Consider the following 18,069-nt stretch of genomic DNA (forward strand, 5'->3'; position numbering starts at 1 on the left):
CCGCCGCAGCCGACGACAGAGGAGCCGGCCAGGAAGGAGCCGGCAAGGGACGAGCCGGTGCGCATGGAGGGCGCCGACTCGCGCGCGCTGGTGAGGACGGAGACCCCATCAGCGTCGCCGCAGGGCCTGCATGTGGCCAAGGGCGCGCTTCTTCTTCAGGTGCCGTCCGCCTCCGACTCTAGCCTCGGCTCGGCTGCCACCATGGAGCAGGCGTGGCTCCGCGCCGACTCCTACGAGGTGACCAGCCGGGAGGGGAACCCCGGCCAAGCGTCGGTGGAGATGTTCTTCTCCAGCCTGCAGGCCAATCTCAAGGCCAGGGCAGCCGAGGCCGCGGCTAACGTTGCCAAGGTGGAGGAAGCCGGCAAGGTAAGCTTTGTCTGTTTTGATCTGATTATTATCCTGGTAGCCCTCCGAGGCATGGGCCGGCTGCTCGGAGCCGGCACGGGTTTCGCCTGTTCGACTGACTTTCTCTATTCTTTAGGCTGTGATGGATCGGCGCACCATTCTGTATAATCGCGCCGTCACCCATTACCACAAGGCCAAGCTGGACCGGGCCGACTTGGCCCGCGAGCTGGAAGCCGCCAAGGGTAAGCTCTTGCTTCTTTCGACTCGATGTCTTATTTTCTTTTTAGTCTTGGTTGGCTGACATTTCTTTCCGGCCGCCTCGCAGTTGAAGCCGCCAAGGTCCCGCAGCTGGAGTCGGATCTCCGAGCCGCTCGCGCCCAGTGCGCCGAGAGCGAGGAGGCGGGCCGATCCGCCGCCGGCAAGCTCAAGCTGGCTGAGCAGGAGTTGACGCGGCTGCGCCTGCTGGAGCAGAACCACCTTACCGAGCTTAACTCCCTTAGGACGGCGGAGAAGGAGAAGGTGGAGGATCTGAGCCGGCGGCTGACGGAGGTGGAGAAGCAGCGGCTTGCGCTGCAGGAGGAGGTTACCGCCAAGTCCACAGAGCTGACGGCTACCGCCAAGCGTTGGACCGACGAGTTTAGCGCGCTTGATCGCGGCTTGGCGGGTGAGTGCATCTCTATGTTCCTTCCCCTTTGCCGGCTTTCGGCTGTCGACTGCCAGCTTTCATTGGCAGCCGGCAGTAGAAACTTCTGATTTCTTCGCTATCCTCATCTTCGGGCTGGTGGCAGTCAGTTCTTGCCGGCTGCCGCCAAGCTTTTCCTTTTGGCTTAGGACTTCGAAAATTTGCATTTTTCAGCTTATTTCGGCTTCGATGGTTTCTGACTTGCTTCTTCTTGCAGCGGCCTTCCCGGAGACGCAGGACGCGGCTTTAGCAGCCGTTGGCGTCGCGCGCGACTCCAGGAGGCGGGAGACCGGCGAGGGCAGCTCAGAGTACTTCTCCATGGAGGACCACCTGGCGTCCATGGCTGCCCGCATCGAGCCCATCACCAAGCTCGGCTGGGAGCTTCGGAAGGCGGCTGAAGAGCTGGTGCCAATGCTGTGGCCTGACGAGGCGGTGCCGCAAGATATCTCCGGCCTCATCTCTTCGATGGAGCGGGCGCCGGACCGCTTCCTCGACTGGAAGGAGTCGGCCACGCGCGCTGGTGCCGACATGGCACTGTCCTTCGTCCTCTCTTGGTACAACGAGGTGGACCTGGGGCAGCTCCAGTTTCGGCGAGCCGGCGTGGAGGACAAACTCCCAGCCGATCTCAAGGTTGCTGTCGGGGGGAAGACCCCGGATAGGGCAATGGACGCGGAGCAGCCGGCTGGCCACTGGCCGGCTCGCGGCAAAGGCCGGCTGAGGAGCAGCCGGCTGGCGCCGTGGCCGGCTGGTCCGGAAGCCGGCTGGCTCTAGGTCCTAGTCGGCCTGGCTACGGCCACCAATGCTGTAGCTGGGCCGGCTTCTACAAGCCATATCCGACTGGGGTTTGTACCTCAGACCGACTCGAGGCTGGCGAGTCTTGCACTGGAAGGAACCGGGTTGGTGATCCGGGTTCCCAAAGTCCACGCTGACTCCATCTTCCGTAAAGCGCGGGGCACTGTGGAGCAATAGTGCCACGCGCCGGACAGGCCGTCAGGGCTTACGACGATCCGTACTGGCTACAGTGGCTGGCGGAGACAGGGACACCTCCTCTCCATACCGCTGACCGTGGCAGCCGGATGGGACAGGCCACGATGCCTCAACCACTCCTGACGTCACCGCCTCGGGAAGGAGCGGAAGCCAGAGCCGGCCAAGCCGGCCAGTAAACTATAGGGTCTTATATGTAAAGTGCCGGTGCCTATATAAGCCGCACTACCCCCTCTCGTGCAGGGGATCGATCATTTATAACTTTCACCCACCTACAGAGCTGCCCTGTGAGAGAGACCATCGTCTCCCTTAGCCTCTCAGGAGCAGCCGGACACAGCTCTAGGAGCACCATTGTATTGTGTGATCATCATATACACTCATAGCAGGAGTAGAGGTTTTACCTCCATCGGAGGGCCTCGAACCTGGGTACGTCGCCGTGTCGCTCGTGCCCATACCCGCATCCGGATACCGCCGTGAGATCCCTCAGGAACCACTTCGATTAGCCACCCTATGGCATATGCCGTGACGATACCACGACATTTGGCGCCCACCGTGGGGCCTTCAGCATCCTCGGCCGGTGTCTTCATCCGGACGGGCCTCACCATCACCACCGGCGAGCGAGTCGCTTCAGGCTTGATCTGGAGATTCGGCTCCCTCAACTGCGTCAGCGACAACGCTGGCTGCTTCGCTGACCGGCCCTTCCCAGCCGGCGGCAGCGTCATCTCCTTCGGCGGCTTCGACGTCTACGTCGCCACCGTCGCACCGCCGCGCTACCCGCGGCAGGTGCTGCGCTGCTCTAGCCCTCCTCCGCGAGCTTCCGCCAGCCCCGCCGTCGTGCAAGTCATGATGGCTGGCGACGAGCTCCCCACCAAGAACCCGCGCATGCGCGGCCCCGACCTGGAGCGCAACATCGACCCCAACGCCTCCGGCTCGGGCCCGAAAGCGCCACCACCACCGTCCCGGCTGGATGCAGTCCGGGCAAAGCTGAGCACGCCGCTCACGCCTGGCGGAGACCCCGCCGCCATCGAGGCGGACCTGGAGGCGCATCGCCAGCTCCTCCTCAAGCAAACCGAAGAACTGGCTGCTGCTAAGCGCCAGATGGAGATCACCCAGCGCGAATACAACCGCGCCCACGGCCTCACTCCAGGCGGCGACGAGCCAAGCCGAGCCGGCCATATCCGCCGCAGGGGCCGCGACCTTGGCGCTGAGATCGCCCGCGACGGCGCTCCTTCGCCGGCTCTGTCCGCGGAGCTCCCCGTCTACAACACCCCCGACAAGAACGTGCGCGCGGCAGAAGCCGCCGCAGAAGAGCTGAACCGCCCCGAGGGCGAAGAGTTACGCCGCCAGACCAAGCGGGTGACTGAGCTGCTCAACGCAGCCAACAGGCAGATTGCCGACCCCAGGTATGTCAATGCCCCCAGAGCTTCTCACGCTCGTGGAGCTGCAGGCAACGACAGGGAAGGCGCCAGGGACACGGCCGAGTCCGCCTCCCCAACACCAAGCCGGCGCCATGACTCCTGGGCCACGCACAGCTCGGGCCGGCCAAGCCACCAGCCGAGGGGCAGCAGCCGCAGCCGGCCCCCTCCAAGCCGGAACCAGGAGCAAGACTCCGGGCCCCGCCGTCATCACCGGCCGGCTCCAGAAGCAAGCGGCGTGCGCCAGCCGGCACACTCCCGGCTGGACCCGCGCATCGAGCCCACCGACGCCCGGGACCGCCTCGACCGGCTGGTTCAATCCTCAACGAGCCCATGGTCGACGGCTTCCAGCTCCCGCGCGACACCCCCAAGTACGACGGCACCGCCAAGCCGGAGGACTGGCTGCAGGACTACTCCACCGCAGTCGGCATCGCCAAAGGCAACAAGCGCTGGGCTGTGCGCTACTCCCCCCTCATGCTACTCGGCTCCGCCCGCACGTGGCTCAACAACCTGCTAGCCGGCAGCATAAACGGCTGGCTGGACTTCGAAGCCGCCTTCATCAGCAACTTCACCGGCACTTATCGCCGGCCGGGTCGCCCTCAACAGCTTGAGATGTGCAAGCAGGGCCCGGACGAGACGGATCGCGCGTACCTGACGCGCTGGTGCGAGATGCGCAACTCTTGCGAGGGCGTGCACGAGATGCAAGCCATCAGCTTCTTCATGGGCGGCTGCCGGCCCAACACCATGCTGTGGCACAAGCTACGCCGCAGCGAGCCCAAGACGATGGCCGCCTTGATGGTCATCGCAGACAAGTACGCGCTGGCAGAGGAAGCCGGCAAGGCGCCGGCTGATATTTCACCGGCTCCAGCAAGGCGGGACAACAACAGGCCGGCTGAGCACAAGCCGGCCGAGGGCGGCTCGCATGGCAGCCGGCGGGACAACTACCGCGGCAAGCGTCACAGCGACCAGCCGGACCGCCGGTACGGTTCCGCCCATGTGGCCGCCGTGGCAGACAACGCGGCAGGCGGCAGCCGCCGCCAGAAGCAAGACCGGCAGTGGAAGCCGAAGTACACCTTCGAGCAGATGCTCGACTCGCCGTGCAAGTACCACAGCGGCAAGAACCCCTCCAACCACACCACCCGCGACTGCCACTTCATGAAGCGGCTGACTAGCGGTGAACCTCTACCGCCTCCCCCCCCCGCCCCCACCAGCCGGCGGGCCGGGTGGCCAAGCCGGCGCAGAGAACGCCAACCTCGAGCACCACGAGGCTAACCAAGTGCACCATGGCGGCCGATATCTGGCCGAAGACGCCACCTACATCATCTTCACCTCCGAGCCCGAGGACAGGACGAGCCAAGAGCGCCGTTCCCTCGAGGTCAACGCGGTCATACCGCCGGTCCCCCAGTACCTAAACTGGTCAGAGCAGGCCATCACTTTTGATCGCCGCGACACACCGGCTGTCCTGCCGAAGCCGGGCAGCTACGCCATGGTCCTCGACCCCACCATCGGCACAACCCGGCGCAGCGTGCGTTTTTCGCGCGTCCTCATCGACGGCGGCAGCAGCATCAACATCCTCTACCGCGACACCGCCCGCAAGCTGGGCATCCAGGAGGCCGAGTTGCGCCCCACCCCCACCGTCTTCCATGGCATCGTGCCAGGCCATTGCTGCCAGCCGATCGGCCGGATCACGCTGGAGGTGATGTTCGGGAAGCCGGACCACTTCCGCACAGAGAGAATCGAGTTCGAGGTGGTGGACCTCGTGAGTCCCTACCACGCGCTCCTGGGCAGGCCGGCCCTGACCAAGTTCATGGCGGTGCCCCACTATGGGTACCTGAAGATGAAGCTGCCTGGCCCCAAGGGGGTCATCACCATAGCCGGCGACTATCGTCGCTCCATGGACTGTGCCACGCAGAGCTCCAAGATGGCCCAGACGCTGGTCATCGCCACCGAGAAGCAGCTCATCCACGACGCCGTCGCCCTCGCCAAAGCTGCGCAGACAGACATGCCGGCTGCGGGCAACCCGGCTGGGACGACTCACTTCCAGCCGGCCGACAACACCAAGATCCTGCTGGACCCGGCGCAGCCGGACAAGTTCGTCACCATCGGTGCCGGCTTGAACAAGAAATAGGAAAGCGAGCTCACCAGCTTCCTCCGTGAGAATCAGGACATCTTCGCATGGACTCCAAGAGACATGCCGGGTGTGCCGAGGGAGTTGGCTGAGCACCACCTCCACGTCCGGCCTGAAGCCAAGCCGGTGAAGCAGCCTCTCAGGCGCTTCGCCGAAGAACGAAGGAAGGCCATCGGTGAAGAAATCGCCCGGCTCCTAGCTGCCGGCTTCATCATGGAAGTGCTGCACCCGGACTGGTTGGCGAACCCGGTCCTGGTTTTGAAGAAGAACGGCTCCTGGCGCATGTGTATCGACTACACCAGCCTGAACAAGGCGTGCCCAAAGGATCCCTTTCCCCTGCTGCGCATAGATCAAGTCATAGACTCGACTGCCGGCTGTGAACTGTTGTCTTTCCTAGATGCCTATTCAGGCTACCACCAGATTCCTTTGAATCCGGATGATCAAATAAAGACTTCGTTCATTACCCCGTATGGGGCTTACTGCTACACGACTATGCCGTTCGGCTTGAAAAATGCAGGCGCCACCTACCAAAGGTGCATGCAAAAATGCTTGCAGGATCAAATCGGCAGAAACGTTCACGCATATGTGGATGATGTCGTTGTAAAGACCAAGGAGACGACTACCCTCCTTGATGACCTGAGAGAAACCTTCACCAATCTGAGAAGATTCCGGATGAAGCTCAACCCGGCCAAGTGCACATTCGGCGTGCCGTCTGGCCAGCTCCTTGGCTACCTCGTCTCTCAGCGAGGGATCGAAGCCAACCCGGACAAGATCAGTGCCCTGGAGAAGATGGAACTGCCGCAGTGCCTCAAGGACGTCCAGAAGTTTGCTGGCTGCCTGGCTTCCTTGAGCCGCTTCGTCAGCCGGCTGGGAGAGAAGGCACTGCCCCTGTATCAATTGATGAAGAAGGCGGACAAATTCGTCTGGTCACCGCAGGCAGATGAAGCTTTCCGTGACTTGAAGCGCGTGCTCTCAACCGCGCCAATCCTTGCAACGCCGGCTTCAATGGAACCGATGCTGTTGTACATCGCAGCCACCAACCGAGTGGTTAGCGTTGTCCTGGTGGTGGAGCGCAAAGAAGCCGGCAGGGAGCAGCTGGTCCAACGCCCAGTTTACTACCTTAGCGAAGTGCTCTCCCAGTCGAAGCAAAACTACCCCCACTACCAGAAGGTCACCTACGGCGTCTACATGGCGGCCAAGAAGCTGAAGCACTACTTCCAAGAGCACCCCATCAAGGTGGTTGCCACAGCGCCTTTGGCGGAAATCATCGGCAGCAAGGATGCCAACGGCCGGGTTGCCAAGTGGGCCCTGGAGCTAGCCGCCCACACCATCCTCTACGAGCCACGCACAGCCATCAAGTCGCAGATCCTAGCCGACTTCTTCGTCGACTGGGCTGAGATGCGCACTGCCGCCTGTGCCGGATTCCACACACTGGAAGATGCACTTCGACGGCTCGAAGATGCGCAATGGCTTGGGAGCCGGCATCGTCATCACCTCTCCCAAGGGAGACCGGCTGGACTACGTCCTGCAGATCCACTTCGCCGCATCCAACAATGTGGCGGAATATGAAGCGCTCATTCATGGGCTGAAGCTGGCCAAGGAGATTGGCGTGCGTCGCATACTCTGCTTCGGCGACTCCGACTTGGTCATACTGACAAGCATCTGGCGACTGGGACGCAAAGGACGCCAACATGGCCTCATACCGCTTCCATGTCCAGCAGTTATCCGGCTTCTTCGACGGCTGCGAATTCCACCACGTGCCACGAGCAAACAACGAGGCGGCTGATGCCTTGTCCAAGATTGGCTCAACCCGGCAAGCTATTCCGCCGGGTGTCGCCTTGGCGGTTCTCAAGAAGCCGTCCATCATACCGTCACCGGACTCGGATTCAATATTCGTGCCGGCTGACCCGGGGGCTGCTCAGCCGAACCCGGGGGCTTCATCGCCCAAGTCGGGGGCTAACAAGCCAAACCCGCCGGCTAGCATGCCGAACCCGGGGACTTCTCAGTCCAACCCGGGGGCTTCATCGCCAAACTCGGGGGCTAGCAAGCCGAACCCGCCGGCTAGCAAGCCGAACCCGGCGACCATGCAGTCGAACCCGGAAGCTCCCACGCAGGAGGCCCTGTTGGTTAGCGTATTCGAGATAAGATGCGTACCTTCATGGGCACAAGAATTCCTCTCCTACCTCACCGACGGTGTGCTGCCTGATGATAGAGTCCAGGCCAGGCAGATTGAGAGAAGGGCCAAGGCCTATACCATCATCAACCACCAGCTGTACAAACGCAGCGTAAGTGGGGTGTTCCAGCGGTGCGTCAAGCCGGCTGAAGGGATTGAACTCCTACGGGAAATCCATCAAGGAGAGTGCGGACATCACGCCTCATCCAGAGCCATAGTGGCCAAAGCCTTCCGGCACGGTTTTTACTGGCCGACTGCGCTCAGAGACGCAGAAGAGTTGGTGAAGAAGTGCAACGGCTATCAGCGCTTCGCAAAGCAGAGACACCAGCCGGCTTCCGCCTTGAAAACCATCCCCATCACATGGCCATTTGCCATATGGGGCTTGGATATGGTAGGCCCATTCAGAACAGCGCGAGGCGGCATGACACATCTCTTGGTGATGATTGACAAATTCACCAAGTGGATCGAAGCCAAGCCAATCAAGAAACTGGACGGGTCCACAGCCGTCACATTCCTCAAGGAAATCATTGTGAGATTCGGCTACCCCCACACCATCATCACCGACAACGGCACCAACTTCTCCCAAGGCATCTTCTCTCGCTATTGCGGGGAAATGGGGATCCGGATGGCCCTATCTTCTGTGGCACACCCAGAGTCCAACGGACAAGTGGAGAAGGCTAACGGCTTAGTACTAGCCGGCATCCGGCCCCGGCTGGTGGAGCCGCTCGAGCGAGCAGCCGGCTGCTGGATTGAAGAACTGCCCAATGTGCTATGGAGCCTACGCACAACGACAAACCGCTCAGTCGGCTTCACACCATTTTTCCTCGTATACGGGGCCGAAGCCGTCCTGCCGACTGATATCGAGCACGACGCGCCAAGGATCAAGCTCTACACAGAAGCCGAAGCCAAAGAAGCTCGCGAAGATGGAGTTGACCTGGTCGAAGAGGCCCGGCTGCTGGCTGAGTCTAGATCTACCATCTACCAGCAAAGCCTCCGACGCTATCACAGCCGGAGGGTCCAGCCCTTAGCATTCCGAGAAGGAGACCTAGTGCTCCGGCTGATCCAGAGGACAGCCGGACAGCATAAACTATCATCCCCATGGGAGGGTCCCTTCATCGTGAGCAAGGCAGTAGGCAATGATTCCTACTATCTCATAGATGCCCAAGAGGCTAAGAAAAACAAGCCGGACAAGGCTGACGAGGAGACTAAACGTCCCTGGAATGTCAGGTTACTCCGCCCATTTTACACATGAGAGCAGGAATGTATGTATCCCTTGTATCCCTTTTGTAAGTTATGAAAAAGCTTGCGCCGAGAGCGCCGTTTCCGACAAGTTTTTCGCATACTCTATTTCGTTCCGCCAATTGGCTTGAACCCTTTCACGTGGTTGGCTCAGTAACGTGATCCGGTTTCCGACAGCCGGCTTCCGATCCAGCTACAGACCGCAACCCGGCTGTCTGGCTGGTGGGAGTAAGGCCTAGGGAGCCGGCACGCGAAAAACGACTAAGGGAAAGAGTAAAAGCGAGTTGACTTGCAACTTTTCATAAAAGTGCCGGATTCCCAAATTCGGCTCGGTCGACTGAAATACTGTCGGCCTCACCCAGCGGCCCGCTCTTGATCCGGCGACGGATCGCAAGTCGGACGTACGACCGGCAAGGGCACAGCCAAAGAGTGGGGCGGATGGGAAAAAGCGAACGAGTCGAAAGAAAGCAACTCGGCACGCAAAATGATTAACAAACACATTAAAATGTGACTTAATTAAAGGGCGATAATATTGTCTTACATACGCACCCGGCATCCCGGGGATTTAACGAATTGTCTTGGCAAAAGCAACAATTGAAAGACAGGTAGAAGCTAAGCACCGGCTGAATCAGGACCAGCTGGAGGAGCATAAGCAGAGCCGGCTGCCGGGTCATCCTCGGGCACGTCATCCACCTCTTCGTCCTCAGCCTCCTCCTCCTCGTCGTCAGACGGCGGATTCGGGTCCGCGATAATGATAGACTTGTCGACGAAGTCGGCAATGGCGCAGGCGCGGGCAAGCCGAGCAGTCTTGTTCTCCGCCGGGAGCTTGTCCTCCACGTCGGCGCGCCGGAACTCCAACTGGTCGAGGCTAACCTCGTTATACCAGGAAAGCACAAAAGATAGCGCCATATCGGCTCCGGCGCGCGTGGCCGACTCCTTCCAGTCCAAGAAGCGGTCGGGAGCCCTGTCCAGCCAAGCGATGAGATTGGAGAGATCTTCCGGCAGCGTCTCCGTCGGCCACAGCAGTCGGATCAGCTCCTCCGCCGCCTTCCGCAGCTCCCAGCCAAGCTTGGTGACCGGCTCCACGCGGGCGGCGATGGACGCCAGATAGTCGTCCATGGTGAAGCAGTCGGAGCTCTGCTCCCCAGTGGCCTGCCGGCGATCCTCCCGCGCCCTGCCAACAGCCGCTAACGCCTCCTCCTGCGCCTCAGGGAAGGCCGCTGCAAAGAAGAAAAGCATGTCAGAAGCCATCAAAGCCGAAATAAGCTGAAAAATGCAAATTTTCGAAGTCCTGAAGTAAGCCTGGCGGCAGCTGGCAAGATCCGACTGCCCCCAGCCCGAAGATGGAGATTCCGAAGCAAAAAAAAAAAAAAAAAAAAAAAAGAGCCTGGCGACAGCCGGCAAGAACCGACTGCCCCCAGCCCGAAGATGGAGATATCGAAAAAATCAAGTTTCTGCCGCCGGCTGCCAACCTAAGCCGGCAGCCGACGGCCAAAAGCCGGCAAAGGGGAAGGCATAAGACAAAAGACTCACCCGCCAAGCCGCGGTCGAGCGCGCTAAGTTCCTCCAACCACCGCTTGGTGGTGGCCGACAGCTCGTTGGACTTGGTGGTCACCTCTTGCTGGAGCGAAAGCCGTTGCCGCTCCACCTCCTCCAACCGCTTGCTCAGACCCTCCAGCTTTTCCTCCTGCTCCTTCTTGAGGGCGGCAAGTTCCTTGAGATGGTTAGCCTCAAGGAGGCGCAGCCGTTTCAGCTCCCCGTCAGCCACCTTCAGCTTGGCGGCAGCAGCCCGGTTCGCCTCCTCACTTGTGGCGCATTGAGCGCGGGCAACTCGGAGGTCCGACTCAAGCTGCGGGACCCGGGCGGCCTCAGCTGCAAGCTGGCAAAAATGGGCCGTCAGTAAAAAAGAAACTCACAGAAAAAGCAAGTCAAAAGAGAGAAGGCCTCACCCTTGACAGCCTCCAGCTCGCGAGCCAAGCCGGCTCGCTCGATCTTGGCCTTGTGGTAGCTAGTCACCACCTTGTTGTACAAGACGGTGCGTCGCTCCGTAACCGCCTGAAAGAAACAATCAGATATCCAGACGAAACCCGGACCGGCTCCAAGCAGCCGGACCATGCCTCGGAGGGCTACCAGGATAATAACAAAATTGCAAAAACAAGAAGACACCTACCTTGTCAGCATCCTCCAGCGTTGCTAGCTGGGCAAGGGCCTCGGCGGCCTTGTTCTTAAGGCTGGCCCGGTAGCCGGAGAAGACCATCTTCATGGGCGCCGCACCAGGCTGTCCCTCCCGGTTGAACACCTCGCAAGAATCCGCCTTGTGCCACGCAGCCTCCATGGTGCCAGCCGAGCCAAGGCTGGAGTCAGAGGCAGACGGCACATGCAGCAGCCGGGCCCCCTTGGCCACATGAAGGCCCTCAGTTGGGCCCGGCGGGCCCTTCATCCTCACCAGCGCCCGGGAGTCGGCGTCCTTCGAGCGCGCTGGCTCCTCCCTCGCCGGCTCCTTCCCGGTCGGCTCCCTCCTCGTCGGCTCCGAAGCTGGAGGCGGCGCGGTCGAAGCAGTCGGCCCGGTGGGAGCCGTCGCATCCGGCGCTTGAGGCGCTCCTTCCGGAGAGCTCTCCGGCACCACGACGTTGGGCGCGGGCCCACCGACTCCGGTCGAAGGCGGCGCAGCCCCACCAGCTCCAGCTCCGGCCGCAGATGGCATGCCCCTGCCAGCACCGGCTGCCTGCTCCACAAACGGGGCGCGGCGCGGGAACATGTCGTCTAGGGTCGGCCGGCGTGCCGACTGACCCTGGTCTCCGCCGCCAGGCGCCGCAGAAGGCGCGGCAGAAGAGGACGCCCCCGCAGAAGGTGGCGTGGCCGCAGGCGGCACGTTAGCAGCCGGCGGCGTGCGCGCGCGTGCTGAAGGTTGCGGGGTTGGCTCCTCCCTCGCCGCCGAAGCGGCGACGTGACGGGAGGAGCTCGCCGAGAGCCGCCTCCCTGGGTAAACTTAATCGCGGCCCTAGTTGAACAAGCAAGAAAAGATAAGTACAGAGAGGAAAGAAAGAAAAGGAATCAAACAACAAAGGAAAAAGAACTCACCCGGCTTTCTCCGGGACCTTCTTGGGCGCCAGCCGGCGCTGTTTCTTGGCCCTCGCCTCCGAAGCGACCGTAGACCCGACGCCGGCCCGCTTCCTCCCCTTCGGCGCAGAAGTCGCCATGCTCGTAGGCGGCACCGCGCGCAGAGGCACTGCCGGGATGGGCCCCGTGCCGGATTGGGCCGGCTCCTGCTCCTGCTCCCGCTCCTGCTCCTGCTCATGCTCAGGCGAGGGCGGCGGGTTATGCTCCCCCTGGCCGCCCTGATCCTGCACCACCGGCAGATCGTCGTCGCCGGCTTGGTCGCCGGCTAGGTCAGCCGGGTCGATGTGATCCGGCGTCCAGACCTTCGTCGCCAAGTCGCCATCCTCGATGCCTTGGTGGGTGAAAAGCTGAAAACAACAAGATAAATATCAAGTCGGCCACGCAGCCGCAAGCCGGAAGACGGCAAAAACGTCAAACTTACCAGTTCAGGCGGCTGCTCCCGGCTGTAAGGCGGCAGCCCCCAATTCCAGTTGTCCGGCATGTTGGCCTTGGTGATGTTGTTCACCCGGTGAGCCACCTGGGACTTGGAGAGCTCCACCTTCGACGTCCGTGTCGGGTCGAGCCGGCCGGACATATGGCCGATCTTGTGGACGCGCCACTGGAGCGGTATGACCCGGCGCGAGATGTAGGTGCAGAGGAGGTCCTCGGCACTCAGCCGGCCCTCCGCGACGCACTCGCCCAGGAAGTCCCACAGGAGGTTCACCTCCGCGTCCGGGTCCGAGGACTTGGCGTTGTAGCCCCAGTTGATCCGGCCGACTGGCGGAGCCGGGTTGTATTCCGGCAGGTTGAGCCGGTCGAAGGCCAGGCTCTCGTTCCGCACATAAAAGAAAGACATCTGCCAATTCTTTACAGAATCGACAGTCGGAATCCGCGGGAAGGACGTACCCGTGCGAGGATAGATGGAGGCGGCGCCGCAGGTCCTCAGGCGGCCTTCGGTCGTCTGCGCCTTGATGTAGAAGAGCCGGCTCCAAAACTCCACGTCCGGCCACAAGCCGGCGTAGCCTTCCATGAAGGCCACGTAGCAGCTGAGGAGGATCATGGCGTTGGCCGGCAGGTGGTGCGGCTGCAGGCCGAAGTGGTCGAGGAACCGGCGGAAGAAGTTGGAAGCCGGCAGACCCAATCCGCGGTCGAGATGCGCGCCGAAGACCACGCGTTCGCCGGGCTCCGGCCGAGGCTCCTTCTCCGCGCCCGGCGCCCTGGTAACCACCCCCGCCGGGATGCGGCGGAGGCGCACGAGCCGGGCAATGTCGTCCTCCTGCATATAGGAACCCTTCCAGGAGCCGCTCGGCTGGGCCATCGAGGACGAAGAAGAAGAGGAGGTCCAGGAGAGGCGGAAGGGCGAAGAAGAGCCGCTCCTCGCCGGAGGAGATCGCGGTGGAGAAGGGCGCGCCGTCGATGCGCGTGGCCCCGTGGCGCCGGATTGGCGGGTTTGCGGCGGCAGCTCGGCGGAAGATCGTCGGGGCAACCGCTCGCTGAGGTTCGCTAGAAGAACGGAAGAGGAACGGCGTCGGAGCAGCGAAGAGCTCGAGTGAAGAGAAGGAGCGAGGCAGGAGCGCGAGGAGGAAGAAAGGGGCAAGTGCCGCCTCGATACCGCCCCCGCGGCATTTATAGCCGACCGCGGCGGGCGGTTGGCCTCCAAGTGGCCGACGTGGGCCACGTCTCCGGATTTACTGCGCCGTAACTCCTCCCACGACCGCTACCGTTACCAGAAACGGCCACACCACGTCGCCCACTACCGCACCGGATCCGGAGGGACATTGATGTGACCAGACGAACCGACCGCCAGGCCAGGCGTCAGACCAGTCAAGTCGGGCGCAGGGCCCGAGGCGGCGGAGACTCCGGCGCGCCGCAAGCCGGAGCCGGACGATAAATTCCATTCGAACCAAAATTCATCAGCAAGGCGGAGACGCCATCAGATCTTGCGAGAAAGCGAAAATTGTACAAGGCGGAGCAGCCGGCAGGAACGAGCCGGATGAGGGCGCAGCCGGCTGAAAGGAAATCCTCAGTCGGCCCCTCCAAGTGCCGTCAAATATATTCGAGAAGCCAGGAAAACCTGCCTAGGTCCTTCTAAACGCAGGACCTTGCCAGCTTCGGGGGCTAATGTCGGGGGGAAGACCCCGGATAGGGCAATGGACGCGGAGCAGCCGGCTGGCCACTGGCCGGCTCGCGGCAAAGGCCGGCTGAGGAGCAGCCGGCTGGCGCCGTGGCCGGCTGGTCCGGAAGCCGGCTGGCTCTAGGTCCTAGTCGGCCTGGCTACGGCCACCAATGCTGTAGCTGGGCCGGCTTCTACAAGCCATATCCGACTGGGGTTTGTACCTCAGACCGACTCGAGGCTGGCGAGTCTTGCACTGGAAGGAACCGGGTTGGTGATCCGGGTTCCCAAAGTCCACGCTGACTCCATCTTCCGTAAAGCGCGGGGCACTGTGGAGCAATAGTGCCACGCGCCGGACAGGCCGTCAGGGCTTACGACGATCCGTACTGGCTACAGTGGCTGGCGGAGACAGGGACACCTCTTCTCCATACCGCTGACCGTGGCAGCCGGATGGGATAGGCCACGATGCCTCAACCACTCCTGACGTCACCGCCTCGGGAAGGAGCGGAAGCCGGAGCCGGCCAAGCCGGCCAGTAAACTATAGGGTCTTATATGTAAAGTGCCGGTGCCTATATAAGCCGCACTACCCCCTCTCATGCAGGGGATCGATCATTTATTACTTTCACCCACCTACAGAGCTGCCCTGTGAGAGAGACCATCGTCTCCCTTAGCCTCTCAGGAGCAGCCGGACACAGCTCTAGGAGCACCGTTGTATTGTGTGATCATCATATACACTCATAGCAGGAGTAGAGGTTTTACCTCCATCGGAGGGCCTCGAACCTGGGTACGTCGCCGTGTCGCTCGTGCCCATACCCGCATCCGGATACCGCCGTGAGATCCCTCAGGAACCACTTCGATTAGCCACCCTATGGCATATGCCGTGACGATACCACGACAGTCGCCCGTCTTGCTCGAGCCAGCGCCATCGCCGACTTCGTCGACAAGGGCGCCTTCGTCGCGGACCCGAATCCTCCTCCATCCGATGAAGATTACATGGAAGATGAGGAGGCGGAAGATGCGCCCGAGGACGACCCGGCAGCCGGCTCCGCTGATGCCCCTCCGGCTTAGATTACCTGCTTTTCAGTTGTTCCTTTGCCAAGACAATTTATTAAATCCCCGGGATGCCGGGTGCACATGTATGGATGCTATCGTCTTTTAATTAAGTCACACTTTAATGTGTTGGTTAATCATTTGTGTGCCGAGTTGCTTTCTTTCGACTCGTTCGCTTTTTCCCATCCGCCCCACTCTTTGGCTGTGATCTTGCCGGTCGCACGTCCGACCTGCGATCCGTCGCCGGATCAAGAGCGGGCCGCTGGGTGAGGCCGACAGTATTTCAGTCGAACGAGCTGAATTCGGCAATCCGGCACTTATGTGAAAAGTTGCAAGTCAACTCGCTTTTACTCTTTCCCTTAGTCGTTTTTCGCGTGCCGGCTCCCTAGGCCTTACTCCCGCCAGCCGGACAGCCGGGTTGCGGTCTGTAGCTGGATCGGAAGCCGGCTGTCGGAAACCGGATCACGTTACTGACCCAACCGCGTGAAAGGGTTCAAGCCAATTGGCGAAACAAGGTAAAGTACGCGAAAAACTTGTCGGAAACGGCGATCTTGGCGCGTGCTTTTTCATAACTCACAAAAGGGATACAAGGGATACATACATTCCTGCTCTCATGTGTAAAATGGGCGGAGTAACCTGACATTCCAGGGACGTTTAGTCTCCTCGTCAGCCTTGTCCGGCTTGTTGTTCTTAGCCTCTTGGGCATCTATGAGATAGTAGGAATCATTGCCTACTGCCTTGCTCACGATGAAGGGACCCTCCCATGGGGATGACAGTTTATGCTGTCCGGCTGTCCGCTGGATTAGCCGGAGCACTAGGTCTCCTTCTCGGAATGCTAAGGGCTGGACCTTCCGGCTGTGATAGCGTCGGAGGCTTTGCTGGTAGATAGTAGATCTAGACGCAGCCAGCAGTCGGGCCTCTTCGACCAGGTCAACTCCATCTTCGCGAGCTTCTTTGGCTTCGGCTTCTGTGTAGAGCTTGATCCTTGGCGCGTCATGCTCGATATCAGTCGGCAAGACGGCTTCGGCCCCGTATACGAGGAAAAATGGTGTGAAGCCGACTGAGTGGTTTGGCGTTGTGCGCAGGCTCCACAGCACATGGGGCAATTCTTCAATCCAGCAGCCGGCTGCCCGCTCGAGCGGCTCCACCAGCCGGGGCCGGATGCCGGCTAGGACTAAGCCGTTAGCCTTTTCCACTTGTCCGTTGGACTCTGGGTGTGCCACAGAAGATAGGGCCATCCGGATCCCCATTTCCCCGCAATAGCGAGAGAAGATGCCTTGGGAGAAATTGCTGCCGTTGTCGGTGATAATGCTGTGGGGGTAGCCGAATCTCACAATGATTTCCTTGAGGAATGTGACGGCTGTGGACCCGTCCAGTTTCTTGATTGGCTTGGCTTCGATCCACTTGGTGAATTTGTCAATCATCACCAAGAGATGTGTCATGCCGCCTCGCGCCGTTCTGAATGGGCCTACCATATCCAAGCCCCATACGGCAAATGGCCATGTGATGGGGATGGTTTTCAAGGCGGAAGCCGGCTGGTGTCTCTGCTTTGCGAAGCGCTGACAGCCGTTGCACTTCTTCACCAACTCTTCTGCGTCTCTGAGCGCAGTCGGCCAGTAAAAACCGTGCCGGAAGGCTTTGGCCGCTATGGCTCTGGATGAGGCGTGATGTCCGCACTCTCCTTGATGGATTTCCCGTAGGAGTTCAATCCCTTCAGCCGGCTCGACGCACCGCTGGAACACCCCACTTACGCTGCGTTTGTACAGCTGGTGGTTGATGATGGTATAGGCCTTGGCCCTTCTCTCAATCTGCCTGGCCTGGACTCTATCATCAGGCAGCACACCGTCGGTGAGGTAGGAGAGGAATTCTTGTGCCCATGAAGGTACGCATCTTATCTCGAATACGCTGACCAACAGGGCCTCCTGCGTGGGAGCTTCCGGATTCGACTGCATGGTCGCCGGGTTCGGCTTGCTAGCCAGCGGGTTCGGCTTGCTAGCCCCCGAGTTTGGCGATGAAGCCCCCGGGTTCGGCTGAGCAGGCCCCGGGTCGGCCGGCACGAATATTGAATCCGAATCCGGTGACGGTATGATGGACGGCTTCTTGAGAACCGCCAAGGCAATGCCCGGCGGAATGGCTTGCTGGGTTGAGCCAATCTTGGATAAGGCATCAGCCGCCTCGTTGCTTGCTCGTGGCACATGGTGGAATTCGCAGCCGTCGAAGAAGCCGGATAGCTGCTGGACATGGAAGCGGTACGAGGCCATGTTGGCGTCCTTCGCGTCCCAGTCGCCAGATGCTTGCTGTATGACCAAGTCGGAGTCGCCGAAGCAAAGTATGCGACGCACGCCAATCTCCTTGGCCAGCTTCAGCCCGTGAATGAGCGCTTCGTACTCCGCCACATTGTTGGATGCGGCGAAGTGGATCTGCAGGACGTAGTCCAGCCGGTCTCCCTTGGGAGAGGTGATGACGATGCCGGCTCCCAAGCCGTTGCGCATCTTCGAGCCGTCGAAGTGCATCCTCCAGTGTGTGGAATCCGGCACAGGCGGCAGGTACTGCATCTCAGCCCAGTCGACGAAGAAGTCCGCGAGGATCTGCGACTTGATGGCTGTGCGCGGCTCGTAGAGGATGGTGTGGGCGGCTAGCTCCAGGGCCCACTTGGCAACCCGGCCGTTGGCATCCTTGCTGCCTATGATTTCCGCCAAAGGCGCTGTGGCAACCACCTTGATGGGGTGCTCTTGGAAGTAGTGCTTCAGCTTCTTGGCCGCCATGTAGACGCCGTAGGTGACCTTCTGGTAGTGGGGGTAGTTTTGCTTCGACTGGGAGAGCACTTCGCTAAGGTAGTAG

At 61.0% G+C, this 18,069-nt stretch overlaps 2 protein-coding genes across 2 annotated transcripts; one reads left to right on the forward strand and one right to left on the reverse strand.

Annotated features, from left to right (window-relative positions):
* Positions 1 to 487: 487 nt before the first annotated feature.
* On the forward strand, positions 488 to 1,098 carry LOC139835477 (uncharacterized). The gene is made up of 2 exons (XM_071825333.1): positions 488 to 587; positions 671 to 1,098. Exons 1-2 carry the CDS (start codon positions 488 to 490, stop codon positions 1,096 to 1,098), a joined length of 528 nt encoding a protein of 175 aa, XP_071681434.1.
* Positions 1,099 to 9,578: 8,480 nt separating this feature from the next.
* LOC127328549 (uncharacterized) lies at positions 9,579 to 11,707 on the reverse strand. The gene is made up of 3 exons (XM_071825334.1): positions 10,916 to 11,707; positions 10,500 to 10,838; positions 9,579 to 10,186 (listed from the first exon to the last, which is right to left on the reverse strand). Exons 1-3 carry the CDS (start codon positions 11,079 to 11,081, stop codon positions 9,579 to 9,581), a joined length of 1,113 nt encoding a protein of 370 aa, XP_071681435.1. The 5' UTR covers positions 11,082 to 11,707.
* Between the last annotated feature and the right edge of the window lie 6,362 nt (positions 11,708 to 18,069).

The sequence above is a fragment of the Lolium perenne genome, chromosome 2 (genome assembly GCF_019359855.2).
Source record: "Lolium perenne isolate Kyuss_39 chromosome 2, Kyuss_2.0, whole genome shotgun sequence".
NCBI lineage: Eukaryota > Viridiplantae > Streptophyta > Magnoliopsida > Poales > Poaceae > Lolium > Lolium perenne.

Excerpts from the sequence above, each read along its gene's own strand:
- LOC139835477 (XM_071825333.1), top strand. The coding sequence starts at position 488 with ATGGATCGGCGCACCATTCTGTATAATCGCGCCGTCACCCATTACCAC. Across the intron at positions 588-670 it reads CGAGCTGGAAGCCGCCAAGG|TTGAAGCCGCCAAGGTCCCG; the intron begins GTAAGCTCTTGC and ends GCCGCCTCGCAG.
- LOC127328549 (XM_071825334.1), bottom strand. The coding sequence starts at position 11,081 with ATGGTCCGGCTGCTTGGAGCCGGTCCGGGTTTCGTCTGGATATCTGAT. Across the intron at positions 10,839-10,915 it reads CGAGCTGGAGGCTGTCAAGG|CTGAGGCCGCCCGGGTCCCG; the intron begins GTGAGGCCTTCT and ends GCCAGCTTGCAG. Across the intron at positions 10,187-10,499 it reads GCTCGACCGCGGCTTGGCGG|CGGCCTTCCCTGAGGCGCAG; the intron begins GTGAGTCTTTTG and ends TCTTCTTTGCAG.